Genomic DNA, 23,314 nt, shown 5'->3' on the forward strand with positions numbered 1-23,314 from the left:
GTGACACAGATTTACTGGAGCACTGGAGCTGGGTGAGGCACACTGGCAGAGTGAGCAGCACCAGCAGGAGCCTCACTTGAGTATCTGACATTGTGACCATGGCAGCTCTTCCCCAGGGACAGCCTGGGGTCAGTAGCAGCTACAGGTTTGTACGACTCGTGTGGTGCCCTGGACCAAACTGGTCTTCTTCAGCTGTTCCTTACTTAGGGAAGCATGAGGAGAATGAAGTCTTGGGTTCAGCAACACTTGATCTTTTACTTCTGGCACATGCTCAGCAGGGTGTTTGTAAAGAAAGGAAGCTGTTTCAGCACATGGGCAGCACAACTCATCTCTTTGCAAGAAACTACAATGACACATCCTTTTGCATCTGAGGGATATTCTGCTGATTAAATATGTTTTCAACAGTAGCCAACAAACAAACTTTGCAGCTGGCAAAAACAACAATTTATTCAGCTGGTATGGATTTGTTTTTTCTCTTTTCTCTTTTTCTCTTTTCTGTGTTAAACTTCAAAAAATAAATTAATACTGGCATTGAGGCCAGTCCAAAATTTACATGGTATTTCAGTCCTTCTCAGTTAACTTTGATTGCTTATATAAGACTGAAGTAATGTATGTTTGTTGTGGGACTGGTTGACTGGAGGATATGAATTTATATTTAATTATCAAAGAACACTGTCATCCCAGATTGATATAACCAAAGACATCTTTCTTCCTTTTATGGCTATTCATGTTTTCTACCACTTGAGTTTTTTCCATGTTAGCAAAATGAAAAAGAATCAAAACTCTCTTGATCTAAGTCTTTTATTTGTACTGGACTGAAAAGGCATTGAGTTGCTTATATGACAATCAGTACCTGACAGATGTAACATCTTTTTCTAATGCCCTTTATGCAATGTTTCTTAATGTAAAAAATAGTAAAACAAAGGAAAGAAAATCTGGGGCTTTGGTTTACCTTCTTGTCTCGTTAAAGAAGGTGAAGAATTGAATTGTCACAGGTGAACTAAGACTACATCCTGCAGCCACAGAGAATGTAAAGAGAATTTAAAGATATCTTTAAAAAAAGTCTTACATAGTATTATCAATTCCTATATAAAATAATTTAATATTTTAAATACTTTTTAAATAATTTATCTGTATTTAAAACTAAGTTTTTTAAATTTTATGTTTGGAACCTTTTTGGCATTAACACCTAAATAATTTTTTTAAATATTAAAAAATCTTTTAAATATTCAATACATTTCAATATAAAAACAGAAAAAGTAATATACATTGTTCACACATAGTATTGTACATGACACCTGAGCTCTAGAGTGAGCTTTTGAATTTGTCAGGCAAGTCATAGCTTAGTTGTGGTGAACCACTTCTTATTCTCTCTCTGGACTCTTTAAGATTATAACAGATCTTTACCATCAATATGTAGGATTTGATATTATATACACATACTGTATACAGTATTTAATTTCCATCTCTATGCCCAAGATTGTAAATAAATATTTTTTTCACAGCATTTAGATCAAAATATTGTTTAGCGCATACACAAATATATTTAAGACACACACAAGTTGACAAGAACCATACTGATTTTGCTCAGCTCAATTACAGGAAAATTTAACTTAGAAGCGCCAAGTAACATAAAGGAGAAGTCACTCTTACATTTAAAATGTATAATAAACTCGTTACCAAATGTTTACAGGTTGTGTCAACAGCAGGAAAATGAGGGTTCCCTTGTCCCCTTGGTACATTTGCATTGACCCTGCCAGTGATAAAGGCAGCGTGGGCAGAATGCTGGTGTCTCACAGCCCCTTCGGCAGCACCCGCAGCTCTCTGACAGTTTTACCAACTCACTGTGACAGACTCTGGTAGGACTTCACATAAGGCCAAACTCTCCAGTTTTTAAGGGTAGGAGTGTCTGTCACTGAAAATGAAGTTTACTGTCAAATTGTAGCTTGCTTTCTCCATCCTCTTGTATTTAGAAAGATGATTTCCACAGATACTGTAAACGGATTTGGGTGGAAGGAGGGAGACTCTCATGCTTCCTATACCACATGCATCATGTACTGTGAGTGCAATAGTTGTGTCCAGTTGTACAAGGTAATCCTCAAAAGTCTTCATTTTTCTTTGAAAAGTGTTCTTCAAGAGGACCCCAAAACTTTACAAAGACTAAATGGAACACTCTACATAGCTATTTAGGGATGCTTGCAGCAGGAAAAAATACCAATGCAATCAACATTCTCATCAGGAAGCCTAGCCTAGAAAGATTACCCAGAAGAGGAGCACATGCCACATGATATGTGCAGTTATTCACAAATGAACAAAACTCACATTTCAGAGTTTGCACTCATAGTTTCCCATTCATATGCAATCTATAAACTAGAAACTATTTGCAGGAATTATTGCATGGCTTATTCTTAATAGTTGTTCCTGAAAGCATAACTTCTTCACAAGTAATTCTGACACATGGTTTCAGGATGAACTTACAGGAATATTTTGAATGTTTTGCTTGTATCTTTAAAATGTGAGACTCGGAATGCACCTTCAGGAAAACAGAATTCACAAACTGAGACATATCCTGCCTGCCTTTCACTCCTCCTGCCCTATTTCAGGCACAAAGGTGCTTGTACAAGGTGTTAAATCAGGTGAAGAGTGGTATCTGAGGTGATTCTGGGCTTGCTTTCCATGCAATTTGATTCTTCTGCTTTCAAGGGTGCAGACTCTGAGAAGGAAATTGTTACTTAGGGAGGATAAGCATTACAGCAACTTTATTTTAATCCATCTTAAGAGATAAACTGAGGCCTTGAGTTTATTTCATGGTAAAAACATGGTACAACAACAGGCCTATGTTTGTGTCTCTGAAGACCTCAGCCAAAAAAACTGGATTCTGTAGGATAAAGGAAGCAACTAATGCTAAACTAATCCTCGCCCACATCTTCTACCACTTACAGCACTGGTTAGGAATACTGGTGTGCCAGTGAGGGAGTAATTCTCAGCTCTTTTGTACACACAGAGTTTCAGTCCTGGTATTCTCAGCTCAGCCCTTTTCATTAAGACATCAAAGTGACATCAAAACTAAGCATATATTGACAAGAGAGTTTCAGAACCAAAAATAACATAAAGTGCTGAACTACTAGTTTTGCCTTTGCAAAAGCCTGTCTAGACTTGGGAAAATTTGTATTTAAGTTTTTACCTTTCCTTGGATATATCTGCAGTGTGTATATATAAATAGATGTTTATACAGTTAATAGTTTATAACAGAAACAAGAAGCTTTATTTTTCATTAATACCCATCTGATGATAGAGTGAGCAGAAAAGGTGCAGTTTTCTTATAAAGACAATGTTATGGTGACTCAACAGAAGGAGTTCTATAAAAGGCTAAGCATACAACAGATCAAACATTTAATTTTTAAATGAAAACCTTGATCTCAGGGTTTAATGGTTTTTTTAGCTTCAGAGTCTTCATTTATGCTTGAGCCTGTACAAGACATTGAGTTATTTTTTCCACACTGGAATCCAGTTAACAGTAAAGAGACAAGTGTGGGGTTTGGGTTTTTTTAAACAAGTGATAATGAAGGCATCTTAAATCAATAATTTTTCTTTTTTATAGTTAAAATGGTTATTAGTTGAAAGAATGCCTTTCTGGGGAGAAGGAAGAAGTAGTAAACACTGCAATAATTACTGTGAAGCCTGTTTTAGAATTCAAGCCAAACTCCTAGGTCAAATCCAGAAAGATATGAAGGACAAGTTATGTGGCGTGTCCTCTCAACTTTCAGGTTTCTGGTGTCTCAGACAAATTCAAAATCCCAAAAGTCATATATGTTGTATGCAAAGTGCATGGAGGGAGTTACAGGATGTGAGTGAGGGGCTGAAGAACTACATAAGACATTTCTCCCTTTTCTCTGTTTGAGCAGCCGTTTGGATTTAATCCTCTCCTAAACTTGTTTGTGATCACTCATTCAAATAGATAAGATGGAGTGTGCTATCCTTTATTACAAAGTCTGGAAGAAGTGCCATTTCTGGCATTGCCTACCTCTTATTTTGGAACAGCCAGTTTGAACATGTGTAAGAGGTGGTGGTTCAATACCCTGTCATTCTGAAGGGACCTGCAGCCACTTGGCATTTTCCACAAAAGAGTGCTCAGAGGAGCTACACAGAGACAGCCCAGAGAGAAACTCTTGGCTTCCCTTCTGAAATGGTGCCATTCTTCCAAAAGGAACTCAGGACCAGAGGGTGGGGGGGGGCAAAAGAAAGCAGACAATGAGAAGCATTATACTCATTAAAAACAAGCCATCAAAAAACCCCACATTCTTATTTGCTACATACCAATCAGAGAAGCAGGTTTTAGTTAGGAGTTAAGCAAAATCTTTAGACACAGCCTCTACAAAGTTTGGTGCTGACATTAAAATACCAATTGTACAAATGATTGTGAATACTGAGAAGGCCATCAAACAGAGCCGATCCACTACAGAGGCTGCAAATTTCCATTCATTGCAAATGGCTTCCTCTTCATCCTGGTCTCTGAATCGGTTTGCAATGTACCTGACCTCTTCCAAAATCTTGGCCAAATCTGGGTCACCTTCAGAGGGGTGGCCACTGTGCAGCAGGTTTTCTTCATCTGTTGGTGAGCAGGTCATCCTCCCACAGATCACGCCTGAATCAGTGGTGGGTGTGCAGTGAACCCCTTCCAGCCCCCTGAACCCAATGTACAGCATATTCCCATTGCTGGATTGCTGGCCACTCACAGTGTTCATCTCCACACTGGACAGGCTGCAGCGACGCTGTTTATGTTGGCAGGCAGGACGCACTTTATCTTCCCCCGGTCTTTTCATCCTCAGAAACCAAGCACACCAATTCAGAAGGATGATTCTTGTCTGAAAGAAATTTTTTGAGAATAAGCATCTTTTCACACAGCCACTGTCTCTGGTGCTGCTGGTATTCAGGCAGGTGCGGTGACTGGTCTGCTTAGCCTGCACCACATTCTAGAAAATGGTGCTGGAGTTTTCCAGCTGATTAATTTACCAATCAGTGGGGTTCTTTTCTTGTTCTAGAGTGCCATTCATTGCCTCGGGCTGACTATCAGTTCTGGGACTCCCCCCTCCTCTGATGGGAGTGTCCATAGTGTTGATTCTTCCTGACACTTGAACAATGACATAGCAGCCTTTTCCAGTTTTACTAAAAATCATGGATTAGACAAAACCAAGTCAAACTCTTACTGAATAAGAGTTACTTTTTAATAGTCTTAATAACACTGCTTTGAATGGTAGTCAATAATGTTACAATTCTTTTTCTCTTATTTGTGCTCTAATATTAAATACATATCTATTACTGTTTGGGTGGGGCTGTTGAAACAGATTTTGGACTGGAACACCAAGATTTAAAATGTTATGGCTCTGTTCTCATATTGTGTTCACAGCAGTTGGTTGCAGATTTTAGAAAAGAGAACTGGAAATAACATGAAGAAAATGTGGAAAAATTACTTTGATTTAAAAAAAAATACTTTGCATATTTAATCTGTGTGTATCATTTTACTGTTTTCCTCATTGCCTTAATCCAGCCTTACAGAAAATACAGGAAACCCAAAGACTGTTCCACTTCAAATGAAAGCTTCCGTAATTTATTTAAATCAGATTTTAAGAGCTCATTCCAGCATTTATTTTTCAAAGTTCTAATGAAATATTATTGTATCATGTAATATGCAAACTTTTTCCTGTAATTAATATTAGATTTGGTCCATTTATTCTGAGAGTAGATGTACTTACTCAGAGTAGATGCATGCAAATATCCCAGCCAGAGACAGGTCTTGCCCTATTACTTTTTTATGCTATCAAGCTCCACCAAGAAGGAGCTTGAATATATATTCAATATTTCCAATAATATTCTGTTAATTGAGCGCCTGATCCAAAATCTACCAGTGCCCAAATAATGTTTGTTGGACTTCAGCTTCTCAACAGTACAGCTCACTCCTCAACCTCAAGTACTCTGTTATCTGAGGATGTTTGGCTCAGTACTAAACATTGTCCCCTTTAGGTCATCAAACACATGTCTAAAGAGATCTACCTTTAATTCTCTTCACTGAAATTTATTTTAAATTCACCACCCCAGGACAAGCCAGGGAATCTCTCATTATCTCTTGTCCTCAGGGTACTGCTGTATGCGCCTTCTTTCCAGCTAGTAAGGATGATAATATCTCATTGTTCTAGAGAGAAAAAGGAGGAAAAGTCTTTCCATCTTCAGAAAGGCCTGATGCTGCCATGAGCTGGGTGAAGTCAAAGGAGGGGACATTTAGCTGATGACAGCAGTGTGTAGTAATCTAATATCAGCACAATGTTCTCTGTAAAACCCACCCCTCATAAAAGGACATTATTTAAAAAGTCTTATGTGCTTAGAAAAAATACTTGAATTCTTTGGACTTTACAGATTCTCTCAAAAAGATATATAAAGATCAGGATTTTCAGAGAAAATTCCACTTTAACAGCCATCTTTAACAGATGCTTTTTAGGCTATGGATGTTTCTGTTTGGACAGCAGCTAAGTATGCAGCGGCTGCACAGCTGCACCTCAAGAGTAGTGTATTTCATGCATTTCTCATCTCCATCAACATCTTACTCTATTCTTCTACCTGGTTCACTTCTAACATCTGGAGCTTATTTGAAAATCACCTTCAAATCACCATTTATATATTTAGGTTTTAACAAAATCCTGAGTTGCACATAGCTGTTTTGAAGGATATGAGAAGTTAGTGGAAGTGTATTCATTCTCTCTTGCATACAAATGTTTCCTAAGAAACCAACCAGATGGAACATATCTAGACACCTCATTTCTGGTGAAACTGCTTTTCCAAACAAAATGTCTGGGAAGGATTTATATGTTTTTAACAGTAGGAGGTAATCACGGGCCACTAGCCACTCTGTCACATCCCCAAGCTGGACATTTATGCAATGGACAGTGAAAGAAAACCAAACCTTACCCATTTAGGCATTTTTCCTCCATCTGGATCATGATGGTGGTATTGTAGAACAATAACAGTGACAACAACAGAAAGACCAACAATAATCATGGTGCTGGCAAAATACTGAGCTGCAAAATAAAGAAATTACAGGAACATACTTTGGCTGATATAGCTTTAATAAGAGGTGTTTATATATGCATTCATAGCATTTAGTTCTTTTTCCAGTTTAGTGCTGCTCTAGATACTTTTGAAAGATTTCTCAACAGCAGAAATATTGGACATTATTTTGAGGGGATAGCCAGTGTTGTTTTTTGTGGAACTGAGCATCTGCCTTTTCTAATAAACCTTGACACAGGCTGCCTTCTAATTTTATTTCAGCATTATTATATAAACTGACTAGCACTTGTTTGGAAAAGTTTCTCTTTTTGTTTGAACTATTTCAGTGGGAAGATTTAGTTACATTTAGCATCTATTTCATTCAGAGCAAAGAGCACCCATCAGAGCCTCTTATCAATTGGCAATATTTTTCTTATTCAGTTGCAGTCATCCATTTTACAGCTGGTGATTTGCCTTAATGCTGACCTTTATGCAAAGTTACTGCACCTTGTTTGCTAAAAAAATCCAAGTGACTAAAAGCTTACCAATTAATGGAACAGAGTCAGAGGTTGCTGGCATAATTTCAGCCACAAGCAGCATGAAGACAGTGAGAGACAATAAAACTGTTATACCTGAAAGATAAACATGAAGTATGAAATCGTATCAGTAGCTTGTAATTACAACAGAGAGAGAAACAAAATGAAACTGAAAGAATGCTCTCTGCAAGATTTGATCCCACTGTAACCCTGCTCCAGCACGTTAGCGGTACTCCTGTCCTTCCTTGTACTGCCTCAAGTTCAGGGTAGCAGTGCTGCCAAACTGGTAACAATGCTTGCACAGACATGGTTATTTTTACATCCTTGTAATGGTTCAACTTTTATCATCATTTGCTAATTAGCTGAAGCAAATAAAAACAATTCTTGCACTGTATTAGCTTTAGAAACATGGTGTGAATCTGAGTATTTGAACATGTGACACTTGATTAATTGTCATGGAAGCTTCAGGTGGTGTTAATACATAAGTTTCCTCAAAAGCAGATTTGCTGCCTTGGACGGACTTGGGTATCCTTTGATATTAGTGTTGGGTTCTGCAGGGGATTATGCCCAAGCTGGCTTGACCGTTGATTTTTGGAGTTTGACTTCTGTTGCTCAGTGATGAGTTCCCATCTTTCTGGAAACAGACTTAACTCTTTTCTCAAAACTAGACTTAAACAATAATGAGTAATTGTCAGGTGGGAAAGGATTAAGGAACAAAGAATTAATCTTAAAATAAGGTGAAGGACAACTTAATTAAGGAGGCTATTACCCCTCAATTAAACCATATTCTGGAGAAATGTCAATTTTTTCTACATTTAAACAGCAATGTTTACTTAGTAGAAGTCAGTTAATTGGAATTTTGTATGGGACAAAAGGTTTCTTTACACAGTTAAACTCCATCTTAAAGATCGAGTACTCAAAATCGGATTTGTTATACAAACCATTGCTTAAGTTAAAATTCACTATAAAACATAAAATAGGAGCAATTAGAATCAATCTTTCTGAGAAGACATCATAGGCTCTTAATACAATTCAATATTGAAAGGAAGTATTAAGAATTCAGTGTTAAAGTGTTCAAATGTGTATTTGTAACTTAAGCTTTACCTAATGAATGTGAGATTCAGCAAATAAATGTCAAAAAATGAAAGCCTGCTTCTTAAGGAGGGTACTCAGGAATTGTTTATGCCTCTGCTGGTTCACCATCGAACACTAAAAATAGCTCGTGAGCCAGGACACACAAACTATTCCTCCTGCCTAAGACTGTTTAAAAAGAAACTTTAAAAGGACAACCTCTTTTGTCTTGGTCATATTTACAATATTCTATTAACACTTTACCTAGTGAGATTTTTTCACCCGAGTCTGCTGGAAGCAGGAAAACCAACAAGGCAAGTGCTGATATCAGGACACAAGGAATAAGGAGATTGAGTCCGTAATAGAGAGTCCTACGTCTCATAGTAACTGTGAAGGTTACATCTGGGTAGGGTTCTTTACAACATTCATAAAAGCTCTCAGTTCTCTTCCCGGGAACTCCTGTGTAGGAGAAAAGAGGAAGAAAACCAGAAATGAATGTGAATAAACTGTATATTATATAGTGTTTATTTTTTTTAAAGGAAAAAATTAGTTTTACCAAGTTCTGGCACAGGTAAAACTACTAAGCTTAATTCCCACTTTTTCTCAGATGATGAAGGAAAATCAGATAAAAGATACTTAGAGAACTCGAGCAGGAAATTTTTCTTTTTTTTTTTTTTATGTTGATTTGCATCTGAGATCTGTTCTCAAGAGTTTCAAATGCCACTGGCTAGGTCATTTATTAATTTAATTTCTGTCTTCATTTCCCAATTGTTACACCATTCATTTCAGCTGTGGGGGCAAAACTGCAAGTTCACAGTGTAAATAGGGAATGGAGAGCTTACCTACTAAATCCCATTCTCCATTTGAAATATAGCCAGATATATCTGCTTCTTGCATTTGTAAGTCCAAGGACCAGCCTCCATAAGTCCAGGATCCAAACTTCAGGTTACATTTCTGAACATCAAACGGAAACCAGCGCACGTCTATGTAGCATGAGCTCTTAAATATGCCTGGGTGAGATTTTAAACAAGAGCACTAAATAGAAATGCTTGTTCCACAGAATTTCATGTACATTTTGTAACCAGAACTTGTTCTACATTGTGCCTTCTGTTTTTCATTTATAAAGTATATTTAATCTCAGTCCTGTCTTGACATGTAAAGAGCAAAAGTCAGTCATTAGAGAAGGGCAAGAACTGTACCATTAATGTACTGATGTTATTTACTATTTTTTAACAATACTCTTCCATTTTGGCACATTTTGGAAAACTATTCAGAGAAGAGCTCAGATTTCTAGATACAATATTTCAGGAAGAAATGAAACAGAATATGTAATCTGTTTCTATTTCTTTTACTGACTAAAGTAAGAAATCCTGAAACATAAGAAATTGTGAAAGTATTACTCAGGAAAGTGAGCTTCTTTTTCACTTGTTGAGTCAGATCCTGTCCTTCAGCAGCTTTCAGAACTGAATTGAAAACCCCCCACCAAATGGAATATCTTAAGAGAGCAAGATGTTACCAAGCATCTTACTGTAAAGTTAACATATTAATAAAAGAAATGCTAAAATAATGAAATAAAAATTTATTGAGGTATGTACCATGACTTTAATAAACAACATCTTTTTATAGTAAGGATTTACAAACTTCTGAAATTGTGCATTATTACAGAAGAATTTCCATAATTGTAATAGAACGTGTATCTTGTATGACAGTTTCCATGCAAAAGTGTTAACCATATAACCATAACGCATGTAGGCTTACATCTATCAGATGATGCTAGCTAAACAAATAAAATGTAAGAGAATTTATGGCAAATTTGAAACCACACACACAAGTAATCTATTAAAATTTATGACATGAAAACAGCCTACCTGGTGGCAGGTATTGGCAATGTCCTGAAGAATTGACTAAAACATTAGTGTGAAAAGTAGCATCAAATCTTTCATCAGCACTAGAACAGGGGAAAAACAAAATGGGTTATTTGCTCTTTAACTGGCTGAAGAATGTCTGAGACAAATCTGTTCTCATAAAAGCACTATGTCACCTCCAAAACTTGCCAGCTTTTTTCCTGCCATCAGTTTTTTGTGGCCTCAGAGTAACTGGCCTGATGCTTCTGTGTTTGCTCCTGATTAAGAACTGTAAGGGAAGGTCAGCCACCTCATTCTTGCCACTCACCTGCCCATTAGATTAATTAGAGTGCCTTGGCTCTATTGATTTCCTTTTGGAAAGTAAGCACTTTTTTAAAACTTCTCAAGCAACTGTACAGGGAAATCTGTTCTCTTGCTGTCTGCGTTAGCAGCTAATGAATACTGAGGAGATGGATACTCCAGTGTCTGTGTTTTCCTACTTCTTTGTATGGGTGAGCATTATTACTACATGTCATACATGAGACCCTTTAATGCAGCTCCAGCTTTCATTATCTATCTCAGAACCCACAAACTGCATTCAGACAAGAAGAAAAAGCAGCCTTGTTCGAGGTGTCTGTGTAGTGGTGTGGCCAGCACTGCCCTGTTGTGCTGTCTTTACAAGTCTCTAGAAAAAGAATCATAATGTCATTTGGAGATGACAAATTATGAATTTGCATCTACTGCCAAGGAATATCTCAATTCTGTCTGGCAGTATGTCCCAGGAATTTACCAGGCATTAACTTTTTAAGGACTTCTATATGGGAAACACAATGAGACCCAGGCTACTGTATTTGTTGTACTGCTGTAGTCTCCAACCTACACATGAGGGGTGGGTTGGCACATGAGGCAAGTGCAGGGCAGAGGAGCACACAAGCCTCAGGGTCTGGATGTTTGCAGCAATCTGGACTTTCAAAATCTGTGCATCTCCAGATTGATTGGAACACTGCAAGTCTCTAATGTCTCTTTGCCTATTAGTGGTTTAGTATCTCATAATTTTCTCATCACCCTTTAAGGTATCATCAGAAAAACAGAGCAAAAATCTGAGATGGTCATAAAGTGAAATATTTGTAACTCTAGCAGAAAATCAAGTATATTAAAAGGTGTTTCTTAGTAGGAAAACCCTTATTGAAATATTCCTTTTTTGAAAAGAGGAATTTAATATTTGATCTAGTCTGATGCAAATTTTGTGTCTCAGAAGCTAAAATAAACCAAGTGTTATTTTAGACTTTTTTAGTTTGCATTTTATTTTCCCCTTATGTACTTGAAGAACTTGGACTTCAAAAAAATATCTGGGCAGGTTTGTGAAATTTGCAGACAAACAAAAGCTAAATCCAAATAATTATTTACCCATCTGGAATTGCACTTTTTCCTGAAGGCTCACGAGTATTGAAAATACTTGCAAGCATTTAATCTGAACTATGAAGAGAAGCAGAGAAGTCTCAGCACTGTGTATGTTTGATGCCTGATTCCAGCACACTGAGGGGCAAAGGCACCTCAGTTCTAAGGCCACTGAGCAGTGTAAGCCACTCCTTCAGTTCACAGCTCATGGCTGGATTCTCCCAGTTTGTGTTGCTCTTCCAGCTCTAATTCTTCTCCTTCCAGATCTTGGCTGCCTGTTCTTGTGATATTTGTAAGAAACTGGTGCTGCAAAAATCTCTACTGATTGTATTGCCAAATTTGGCAGAGGATACTGGGGAGAGGGGCAGCAAGATCACACACACATTCACACGGGTGCATGGGTCTCATTTCCTTAGACAACCAGACCTAAAGTCCTCCAACAGGGTTCTGTATTAGACAAATAATTGCTGTGACTTGAAATTAATAAGGGTTAGATGATGGAATTCAAATAAGTAGTCAAATTTAGGATGTAAAATTATTCGTGCCACACAAATCACTTGTTAAGTGGGAATTAATGACTCCTGGGCTAGGTTCTGTTCTCTTCCTCTGGAGTGGAGGGCAGTTAAACACCAGGGAGCTGATTCTAAGACCTTGCTGCTGTTCCTGGTAATTGGCAAAAATAGAATTTTCTCAAGAACACAAATGATCAAGGAACCTTGATTTCATTGCCACATGACTTTGCCTTTCAGAGGCACATTCTTAAAAGAATATCCAGTGGTAATCAGATTCAAACATGAAATTCTTTTTTTATTAAAAAGGAGCATGTGTTTTTCCATGCTGTGCTTCTAATCATTTCTGAAATGCACTGCTTCTATTGGGAATGCACTAAGTAGCTTAAAGAGACTGGACTGAAATGTAATGTAGTGATAGAAAATAATTTCTGCTACGTTTCCTCTTCAGGGTATAACCACTTGAAAACAGATATTGATTACAGGACATTGAGATGACAAAGCTGGACCTAGCAGATAGAATCCCACTGGAACTTTACCTGTTTATAAAACTGGAAAAATGAAACTCTTAAAATGATATATACTTTCCAGAATTTTTGTTATTCCATTAAATACTGAACACTATGTGGCCATTTGGAAAATAATTCCACCAGAAATGAACACTTTTAATTAGTTAAAGGTGGAAGACAGTCCACATGACACAAACACAGTCAATCCTGGAATTTGTACAAAGGCCTAGATTTTCTTTCCTCAGAAGAACTACAGGTGAACTGGCCCTGCTCTCCCCACAATAGACTGGATGTAAAATTTAATACAGCTGCCACAGTTTCTCTGTACTAGGCAGCAGCAAGATGTGTAAGAACTCAAGACATAGTGAAACGTGCATTCATTAAAATGGAAAGTGAATTTATAGTTCATTAATTTCTCTGTAACTGCAGATGCATGTCCCTGGTGAAGCATAAAAGTTGAAAGCATCTATCTCAAAATGGCATGTCACTAGAAGGGAACATCATAATATTCCCAATGTAATTTCAAACAGGAATAAGAATTTATTTTAAATAGCTTTGCTCTCTGACTAAACTCTGTGTAAGATTTTTGGATTAAATATGTGTTTGTAATAGAGAAACTGTAGAATAATTATTTCATGACTGAGTCATAGTTAACAATCTGAAGATTTGAAAACCTGTATTAACAGAAAAATTGTGGCTTCAGTTTTCCAGGTTATTGTGACCCTTCTCATTCTATAAACCACTCCAGCTACAGTTAGTAGGCATATATTAATATGACTAATTCCTAAACTATTACCCTTTCATTTTGGATATACTTAAATACTGAATCCTAAATCATCAAGCACATTGCAAGTCTCTCTCACGTATGTGATATATATGAGGAAAAATATTGTCATAACTCATTTTTTTTGGAAATCACTAAATTGCTGTTGTAGAGTACCAATTTTATGGTATACACAGAGTATCATTCATCAGGACAATGGAAATGAAGGAGTCTTTTGTCAGATTCTCCCAAGAACAGTGTCATTTATGGAATCGAGGTAGCTGGAGATCACTCAGTGTTAGCTGTACCTCTGGGACAAGCACTGCCACAATGCAGGCCCTAGAGAAGTACCCCGTGCCTGGCAAAGGCTGCCACTGGTGCTGTTATTCCATTATTACAATGCAACAGCACCTGTGACTGCAACACTGAACATAAAGGTGCTCACCAAAAGGCAAATGGGGCAAAAACTGCACCTGACATTGGGAACTGCTATTCTCTAGGTCTTGTTGCAACAAAGAGCAGCTCTTGAAGTGGGAAGGGGAATCAGGTTGATAAGCACAGCAGGGTGTGTTCCTATGAGATACTTGGCAGAGAAACAAAGGAAAGAACACCATCAGGAAGACAAAAGGTTCATGTCATCTGCACAGGCAGCAAAGCAATGTACCCTGGCTACCACAGAAGAGCCAGTGTTCCATGTACAGAGCAGATATAAGTTCTTTCCAGTACCTGGGCAACAGCACACAAGCCCACAACAACTGCAGCAAAAGGCAACTTGTTATAGAATAGGCAGCTCTCAGTGTTTTATTTTTTGAACTAAATAAATCCCACAATGGGAACTACCATGCAACAGTACAGCCAAAGAATCTCTCAATGTCAGCCAAAGGTTCTGCAGTGGATTGATGGCAATCTGTCTGTCCCTGAAATAGGCCCAGCTCAGAATAGTTTGAGGAGAACAGCAAATATCTCAGCTATTTTTGCAGCAGGAAGAAAGAATAACACTAAAACTGGACATGGAAAAATGCAAAGATCTTTCCTGGCAATTACCTCTCCTGTCTATAGTGAAACCTAAACTAAACCCTGACAAGCAGGCAAACATCAGATTTGAATTCACCAGTAACCATTTAGACCAAAAAATTTCAGAGAAAATTATCATTATCTATACCATTAAACACCATCTTATAGAAGCTACTCAATTAGAATGGTAGTAGGGACAATATTGTTATTCACAGAGTATTTGCAAATATGTCCTTCTCTTTTGTGAACAGGAGACTAGTAATTTCCCAGTTTTCCAAACACCTAGAAAGTTTTGGAAAATTATTTTAAAATCTAGGCATTCTGATGAGATGATTATGTCATTTACTTGCCTTACCATTGTGTTTGGACAGGGTGCTAGAAAACTTCATGTAGACTCCCTTTCCCAGGAAAGGCAGGAGCAGTTGAGCTTTCAAGGGATATTTTGCAAGTCTATAATTCTATGATCTTCCCTCCATGCCCCCACACACACAAAGAAAAGTGTGTCTACCTGTTATAGAGAAGAATATCGGGCTTCCAAATGAGTCCATCAGGAAAACGGACGTTCTTCACTCCCGGGTATTCCGATACATTCCACTGTAGGTAATGATCTGTCCAGTACTAAGCCATACACACAAAAAGTTAAGTTAGGTCATCTCATCCACTGGTTTACTGTAGTTCTCTAGGGACTGGATGGGCTGAAACAATAGGTGTTCTCTTGTTTAGCTTCAAGGACTGAAATGTTTGGAAAGAGTGAATAAGGCCACCTAGAGCACAATGGAACTCATAAACCCCTAATTTTCAATTCACACTGCAGTGCACATAACAGCCTAGAAGAGATCTGGGGTGCTTGTGGTTTGTTGTTCACAGTGTCTGAGATGCCAGTTTGGGATTGAACTGCTTTTATAATTCATACAGTGACTTCCATTAGCTTTATCTTCATAGACAACTTTGTTTGCTGTGGTTGGAAATTCTCAGGTTGTAGTACCTTGCTAATAGGCATGGGGTAGAGCAGCTAGCATTCACAGAAGATGACTGTGATGGCACAAGGGTAATGCCAGCAGAAGGTCTTGGCAGTCCTGGGGCCCGGCATTGGGCAACCTCTGAGGCAGCTGCTCCATAGCACTGCTCAGTCCCACAAGTTTCCTCCCTGGCTGGCACTTCCTGCCCTGGGGCTGCCTGTGCTCCTTTCAGCCCAGGCCTGGCTGCTGGCACAGGCAGGCTGGCACAGGCAGGCTGGCACAGTTGCACCAGCAGGGCTTTGATCTGAGCTCAGTACTGCTAAATCCCACACTCTGCATTGAAACATATGGTGGAGCAGAGCCCCAGACTGCAGCCAGCTGAGCACTGTGGCAGCCCCAGCAAGCTGCTTGCCTCCTGCACTCCAAGGAAATAGCAGCATAAGCTGCTGTATTTTCATGAAATTGAGGTTATACATCACTCCTTACTATGCAAATGACTTGTCATGATACTAGGGTGGTTTCTATTGAGCACCAAGGGTATAAGGAATAAAGTTCAATTCATTTTACAAAATTTACCAAATTTTCTCTGTCTATACTTCATTATAATGCACTTCTCTGTATCTCCATTATTATGTTGTTTACATTAACTTCACTTGGCTGTAGGCAAGTAACTTAGAGTGAGGACTTGTCCAGATTTACCAAGCTGTTGCAATGCCAAATGTTAATTTCTTAAATGTAAACTTTTAAATGGGTGAGTAAATGTACAACATTTACCCCTTCAGTCTAGTGGTCCTTGTCAAAATGTTTGACAGACATTAAGGTCAGGAAAAATTGCCAGTGGGTATTGTGGAGGTAAATGTTACTGGTCATTCTCATGGGATATTCACATCAAAGTGATCTATGTAATTCCTTGTATTACTGTCACAGGCAAGTTTTGATTTGAGGCAGTTAGCCTCATGCTGCAGGTATTCAAATACATTCTCGTACCTTTACAACAGCATAAATGACCATTTTGATGCATTCAACACAACTAATAGCATTCATCATTCAGCTTTTCTGAAGTGTTTACTATATTTATTCTTGGCCTGTGCTTCTATATTTATCTCATTATTTTTTACAATGAGTTTGTAGCAAAACCGGACAAAAGATCTGTCATGCACTCTTTTTTCCTTTAGCTACAAATAATCCTTTTTTATGGAAATCTTCAATTATTTGTCTCTGTTCATAATTCTTGGTTTCACAGCCATCTATACACAGCTTCTGTAAGCTGATCAACTGCTTCTCATATTTTTTCAGAAGTTTACATGCTTTTTACAGTAAACTGTTTTACATTAACTTCTTGGTTGACAAATGTCGCTGTAATTTTTTTACCACTTCATCTTTGTGTAATGTAGAAGTCCTGAGATGCCAGGATACATCTGTTTTTTCCAAAGGCCAGCAATGTAAGCAAATAAGCTGGGTGGGTTTAAGTCACTGAAAGCCTTGGCTCTTGTGGCTTTGGGTGACTCATCCTCAGGAGCTGCTAGAGCAGGTCACTCACACTCGTGGTGGCAGAGCCAGGACTGGCAGGCTGCATTCACTGCCAGCTGAAGGCATCCTGGATATCAACATATCCAATCATTTGCCATCCCAGCTTACGTTAGGAGTTACCATGGCCACAACACTGTAGCACAGGGTGATGCTGAGTGACGTAAAGACAGGCCAAGGACAACAGAGAACTTAATATTCAAGGCTGCATTCGAGATAATGTTAAGCCGATGTTATGGTTGCTCTGTTAGCCCTGTGTACAAAGTGCTCACCCATCCAGCAGGGCATGATTTGCTTCATTTTGCTTTAACTTTAGAGCTGAAGGAGCTGAAGCACCGTTAATTTGGATTAAAATAGCAAAGAGCTCAGGGTGCTTTGGTTAGTTCCAATCTGTGTGATTAAGCAAGGCTCCTGCTATAATTTAGATCAAGTTTTAGATTTTTGATGCTGAACAGTATTGCCATGGATATGCCACCAAAGTGGTTGGATGAAATAATCTGCATGTATAAATACTAGATTTATATTGCCCTTTCTCTCGAGTTATTTTTTGTATTTAAGTATTTTGGGGATAATTATATAAAATACATTTAAGATACATTGTATCAAAATACATTTTAGATACATTGCTGCTTATACAGACATATATATCAAGGAATGCAATGGAGAGGGATTTCAGGGGAAAACGTAGATCATTTAGAATAATAGAATGACATATGTTTGCCTTAAGCTTTGCTTTGCATCTGTCTAGAACATCATTAATAGACAGCTGATTTGCAAACACTTTTATTTTTATGTCTACACAAGCATGAGGAGTGGCTACATTTTTTGGTAGTAACCAAGTGATCTGTTCATTGCAGTCTTAATGTGCAAAAGTGAATAAATCAAAAGAAATACAGAATGTATAATATAATCAAAAATTTCCTAAAGGGAAAAAAAAACAAACTCAAAAGGATAAGGATGCTGTGAGATAAAAGAGAAGAAAAATAAATTACAGCCTCTTGAGTATGAATTATTGTCTCTTTTACTGGTAAGAAATCATAGGAGCTATGGTCTTTGTAGGTAAAAGCCAAAAACATATTATATTTGACAGTTTTAATTTTGCTGTACAACAGGCCTGTAAAAAAGCATGAGTTGAGTGTTTCTTCCATGTCAGATTTTCTTTGTGAATATATGGAATAGCCATGCTATTCTTACAGGTCATCAGAATAGTCTTTCCTTTGTTTCCCGAGGCCTACCCCAGGGCAAGTGAGGTGCTCTATCTAAAATGTAACAATAAAAGAAAAAATAATGCCTTTAAACTGAATGAACAAGAAACTGAAAGGCGTAAAGTTCCTGCAAAAAGCCATGTGATTGTCTGGAATAACAGAAATCTTCTGTAACTTCCTTTACCTAACCCAAACAGTTTGGTTTCTGTAGTACTGATGGGAATTCAACTAATGGTAAATTCTCATCCATGCTGCTGTAGATGGAGAAAACGCCACATCACCGTCTTTGCAGAGCTTAAGACAAACTTATGGTAGAAATGTTTGTGGATGCCCTAGGACTCCACAGGAGTCAGCATGCTAAGAAGCACCTTGTTAATTCTGAGTCATAATGTAACCTTTCAGAGAAAACGATTTTAAAATACTCTCACAAAGTTTTTGAATTGTCTATTATCTCTTCCATTTATTAAAAAGTGAATAAAAATTGACTCCTACCCAGAAATGTTGGCCATGAGTTAATGAGGACAAAGTTGTCTGCTGTGCTATCTAGTGGTAGCAAAGAAAATCTGTCATGGAATTATGAGTCAACTTATATTTTCTCTACAGACCTGAAAGTTTTCTAAAATTCAAACCCCTCACCAGATTAAACTCTAAGGCTGAAGGGGAAAAACAAACATACTTTGTTTCAAAACTTACCATTTGTAGCCAAATATTCGTGGTTAATACTTGATTCTTTTCATCCTGGAGGGAAGGAGGAGAGGAAGAAGAAAACAAACCACAGCTTAGTACCATAGAGATAAAATAATACCATTAAATACATTTGACTACTAGAAAATAACCAGTTATGCTAAAGTACCTTTCAAAGCAATGGGAACCACTGCCACTCACTTATTGGAATGGAAGTTTTCATTTCATGGAAGGATCTTTTTAATTTCAATTTAGCATTACCACAATCGGTCAAACTGTTTCCTGGGGGTATCCTTCTGCCAGACTCCTCCCTGGGGCGCCTTCTTTAATAAAGAGCCTCCAAAGGCAAGGCAGATTACAGCAGGGCTGCCTGTACCACCTTTCTTAGGAGCAGCCCTCCCACTAATTAACCTTATCCAGCAGTAGAAAGAACAATGAGCAAAGTGTGGCTACGCTCAAATGGGGCTAAGCTCAGTTGAGGGGTGTTGAGGCCATTCTGAGGAGCTTCTTAACAGGCAAGTGGCACCACTTGTGTCAGTGGAACTGACAAAAAGTGCTGCATCAGCTTTACCAGAAAACTGTTGCCAGGGCAGAATATTATTATTCCTTGAAGGCATTTCCCCTGCACTCCTGTGACTGATGTAAGTTCAGGTGACACAGCAGGCATCTTAACGTTAATGCTGAAGTTGCGGACAAAAATGTTTAATCATATTTCATACAATTAAAAAACCCTTTTTAATAACACAATTTACTAAAGATAAATTTTCCTCTTCTGTTCTTGTTTTGTGAACTACTAACGAAAAAGGACTCCTGAAAGACCTTTCATTGCAAACATTTTAGATCAGCACATTAGTAGGAAGTTACAGAGCATATAAAATCAAGTATCCTGCAAGGGACAATGGCATTTTTAAAGCAAGAGAAACCTTTTGAGGAGGGGCATCAGTAAACGTATGACAGTGTTACTAGGCTGTGTGTAATCACAACTAAATGTACGACATACAAATAGAAACATTTTAAATAAAGATGACAATGTGCATGAGTAAAGTCTACCATCATGCACACTCCTACCTTGCTTTAAAACAAAAAGCATAAAACATATGAATAATCACAGACCACAGTTAGTCATTGAGCACTTTTCCTCTCTATTTTCTGCTTCATCACCTCCATGAACCTTTTTCAAAACTATTTCAAGTGGACAACTCATTTAAATGGCATCCTGGGGAAACAGGTCTCTAAGTGCTTGGTTTCAGAAATCCATTATAAAGCTCCACTGAATCTGCATGGTGAAGGCATTGCTGAAGATGTCAGCCAGGCAAAGCAGTAATTAACTTGCACTAGTAGCTGTTATTCTCTAGCGCCACAAACGTTAATTTGGAACCTCTCTCAGCTTGTTTACAGTGTTAGAGCACTACAAAACTAGCTTGTATGGGATCTTTAATTCATTAAGGAAGAAACAATCTTTAAGAGATCATATCACCATGAACTAAAGTCTGTTGAGAAGGGTTGCCAGTTCAGGGCGTGTAAAATCTACATGTTTCTATTCATCATAGGCAATTTTACATGAGATGGAAATACTGCCAATGATAACTTGTCCTCCAAAATAACATCTTCTGAAAGCTCTGTTTGCTTTCAGAACACAGAACTGTGTTCTGTGAACATGAGAAGTTCCTATAATGCATTGTCCTGGCTCAGCACCTGAGCAAAGCTGAGAGCACCACTGCTGGGTGGTTTCTCTGCACAGGTATAACTGGCTACTCAGAGGTGCAGGGCAATTCAGAATCCATTATGTTGCAGGAAGCTTGTTTCAGGACTATTAGCTGAATGGCATGTACTTCTGCATGGTTAAATCCTGAGTTAAACTCTCATTTTATTCCCAGTGTGATCTCTTTCTACACATGAATGGCTCCAGCTTTAAATTAGTGATGTTTTAAAAAGTCCTTTTCAGCAGCAAGAAAGGGATTGTACTGAAGCTGGAGTGTTGCTGATGCTGTGCCATGGGAGGGCCTGAGCCCCCAGCACAGGCATGGCAACTATTTTAGGAGTAGCAGGAAGGAACTCTACCATCAATGCAGATCACAGACCCAGGCCAGAGAGCTGCCACTGAGCACTCAAAGGAGCAGAGCTGAGGGGGACAGCAGACTTTTAAATCAGCTGTACTGCTGGCAGCATGATTCAGCTGCCTGCCAGTGCCAGGCACATGGCAGAGCCATCACAGGTTGGCATGCAGGACACTCTGCAAGCATATTCTGAAAGCTAAGAGTTATTCTGAAGTGTGATCTTTCACTCAAACCTAGCTCAAAGAGCCTATTCTGAGAGCACTGACTCAAATGTGACTTGTACTGTGAAGGCAAGCCCTGAGTGAAGATGGCCTGTGCTGTTTTCATGGTATTTCTTTCTGTTATTTGAAGCATTTAGAGCCTGAAAGAGGGTAGCATATGAACTAAATATTTTCCACTTGGATCACTATATTTAAGGGTCCATCAGTGTTTGAATCATAAATCCTACCATTGCTCCTCAGATATAAAACCTTTACTGCCTGCTGAGGGTTGGTTTATAGCAGTGTTTTGAGTTTTTAATACTGTTTGTTGGAGCAAACCATTTTCAATATTTTAGTCATTATTGGATTGACTCATCCATCACTAGAGGAAAGGTTCTGATTTTAGAGGGTTTGTCACTCTCTGTGGCCCCAAGTGAAGCTGGTAAAAGGTGGGGCAGGAGACATCCTGCAGGGTTTCTCCCTGCTTAGAAGAGTTTTTTGGACACTGTTTTAAATGCTTCACAGCAAACTACATTAACACTCTTTTCAACAGAGTTGTGCAGTACCTCCCTGTAAAATGATGGGTGGGCTTGAAATGCTTCAAAGAACTTCACCAGTTTTTGTCACTTCATTTTGTAAACACTTACAGAACACTTTGTGTTTTGAACACAAAAACTTTTCTGCTATAAAGGAGGAAAGAAAATTGACTTCACAGTATAATCTGAGTTGTTGGAGAATCTTCCCAACAGAGAGTGAGACCAGACACTGTATCATGCTGTTGGGATTGGTGTGGTTTTTCCTCCAAACCAGCTGCTTTAAGTTACTTGCTACTCAGACAGTACTGGCCAAGTAGCCCTGCTAATGGAGAGTTAGGTTTCCTTGGCACAGTGGGAGGTGGGTGGAGGCTGCTTTGGTCATCTGTATCCATAACTGCAGAGAGGACAGATGGGAAATTGCTACTGGACTGCTTGTCATGTTATTTTGTGGCAGAGCAGTTAATGGAGGGAAAGTAGCTGGCATCAGGAGACTTGAATAGTCCTTGATTCATTTTTGAAGGTAGAGGTAATAACTTCTGCAAGTCTTTGAAGGAAATTGCACTGTCTCCATTCTTCCAGTTCCCACGCCAGGTTTTGTCTAGTTTTTAAATTTATATAATCCATCAGACTGATCACCTTTGGAAACACAGTTACCAGAGCCTCAAATTATCCTTCCCTTACCCTGTGTTCGTCAGAATACATAAAAGAGAGAGAAACTTGATAATGCTTTGTGAAAGGTATTAGCCTGGACATTATAAACTCTGTAACGACATCTGTAGACTTTCAAACTGATTTCAGCACATTTAGCATCCACACTAGAAAAGCTACTTGGCAACTGCAAGGGGAAAAAGAACAAAAATAAAACTGCATGCCTAGAGAGTGGCATGCAGTGATGTGCAGCACCTAGCAAGAAACACATACTTCCCAGGGAATGTAGATTCAATGTAGAATCTTTATGGCTATGTGGTTGAATTACAGAAAAAGTTATGGCTCTTTGAACTGGGCTTAAATTACTTTCAACCTTAACAAAGACTTTATAAGAACATTTTAAGACATCACTTGTTGATGTCCATAATACTGTGTTCCTGATTGGTACCCTCTAGCAAAACTGAAGCCAATAACTGTAGTCTGAAGTTAACAACACTCTGACAGCCAGTGAGAAACATGCAAGACACTTTCTTTACTGATTTTCACTTTTGTTAAGTGACTAACCAGCAGGTTAGTCAGTTCATTAGCTCTTATTGTCTCAGCACTTGCTCATTGAACATTCTCAACATCTTCTGATCCACAGTGTCAAATTACCTGTGCCTAATGACATTTCCCCCCATCATTTAAAATCCTGTTATGTTTAAATTTTGCCTCACATAGCTTGGGGTTTTCTTCCCGTTCCTTTCTAGGGTCATGCACTGAGCTCACTAAACTGTATCAGCTGAAAAAGCCTGAATTCCTACAGGCTTAGTACTG

At 38.4% G+C, this 23,314-nt stretch overlaps 1 protein-coding gene across 1 annotated transcript in view; it reads right to left on the reverse strand.

Moving 5' to 3' along the window:
• Nucleotides 1-785: 785 nt before the first annotated feature.
• CHRFAM7A (CHRNA7 (exons 5-10) and FAM7A (exons A-E) fusion) overlaps nucleotides 786-23,314 on the reverse strand; it is a 37,933-nt gene continuing 15,404 nt past the window's right edge. The window contains exons 3-10 of the mRNA XM_053954610.1: nucleotides 19,067-19,111; nucleotides 15,191-15,300; nucleotides 10,514-10,593; nucleotides 9,488-9,655; nucleotides 8,910-9,104; nucleotides 7,584-7,670; nucleotides 6,961-7,070; nucleotides 786-4,865 (exon numbers count right to left, since the gene is read on the reverse strand). Coding sequence (XP_053810585.1) covers nucleotides 4,347-4,865; nucleotides 6,961-7,070; nucleotides 7,584-7,670; nucleotides 8,910-9,104; nucleotides 9,488-9,655; nucleotides 10,514-10,593; nucleotides 15,191-15,300; nucleotides 19,067-19,111 — 1,314 coding nt within the window. The 3' untranslated portion in view covers nucleotides 786-4,346. The remainder of the gene's footprint in view (nucleotides 4,866-6,960; nucleotides 7,071-7,583; nucleotides 7,671-8,909; nucleotides 9,105-9,487; nucleotides 9,656-10,513; nucleotides 10,594-15,190; nucleotides 15,301-19,066; nucleotides 19,112-23,314) is intronic.

This window comes from Vidua chalybeata, chromosome 13 (assembly GCF_026979565.1).
Source record: "Vidua chalybeata isolate OUT-0048 chromosome 13, bVidCha1 merged haplotype, whole genome shotgun sequence".
In the NCBI taxonomy this organism is placed as follows: Eukaryota; Metazoa; Chordata; class Aves; order Passeriformes; family Viduidae; genus Vidua; species Vidua chalybeata.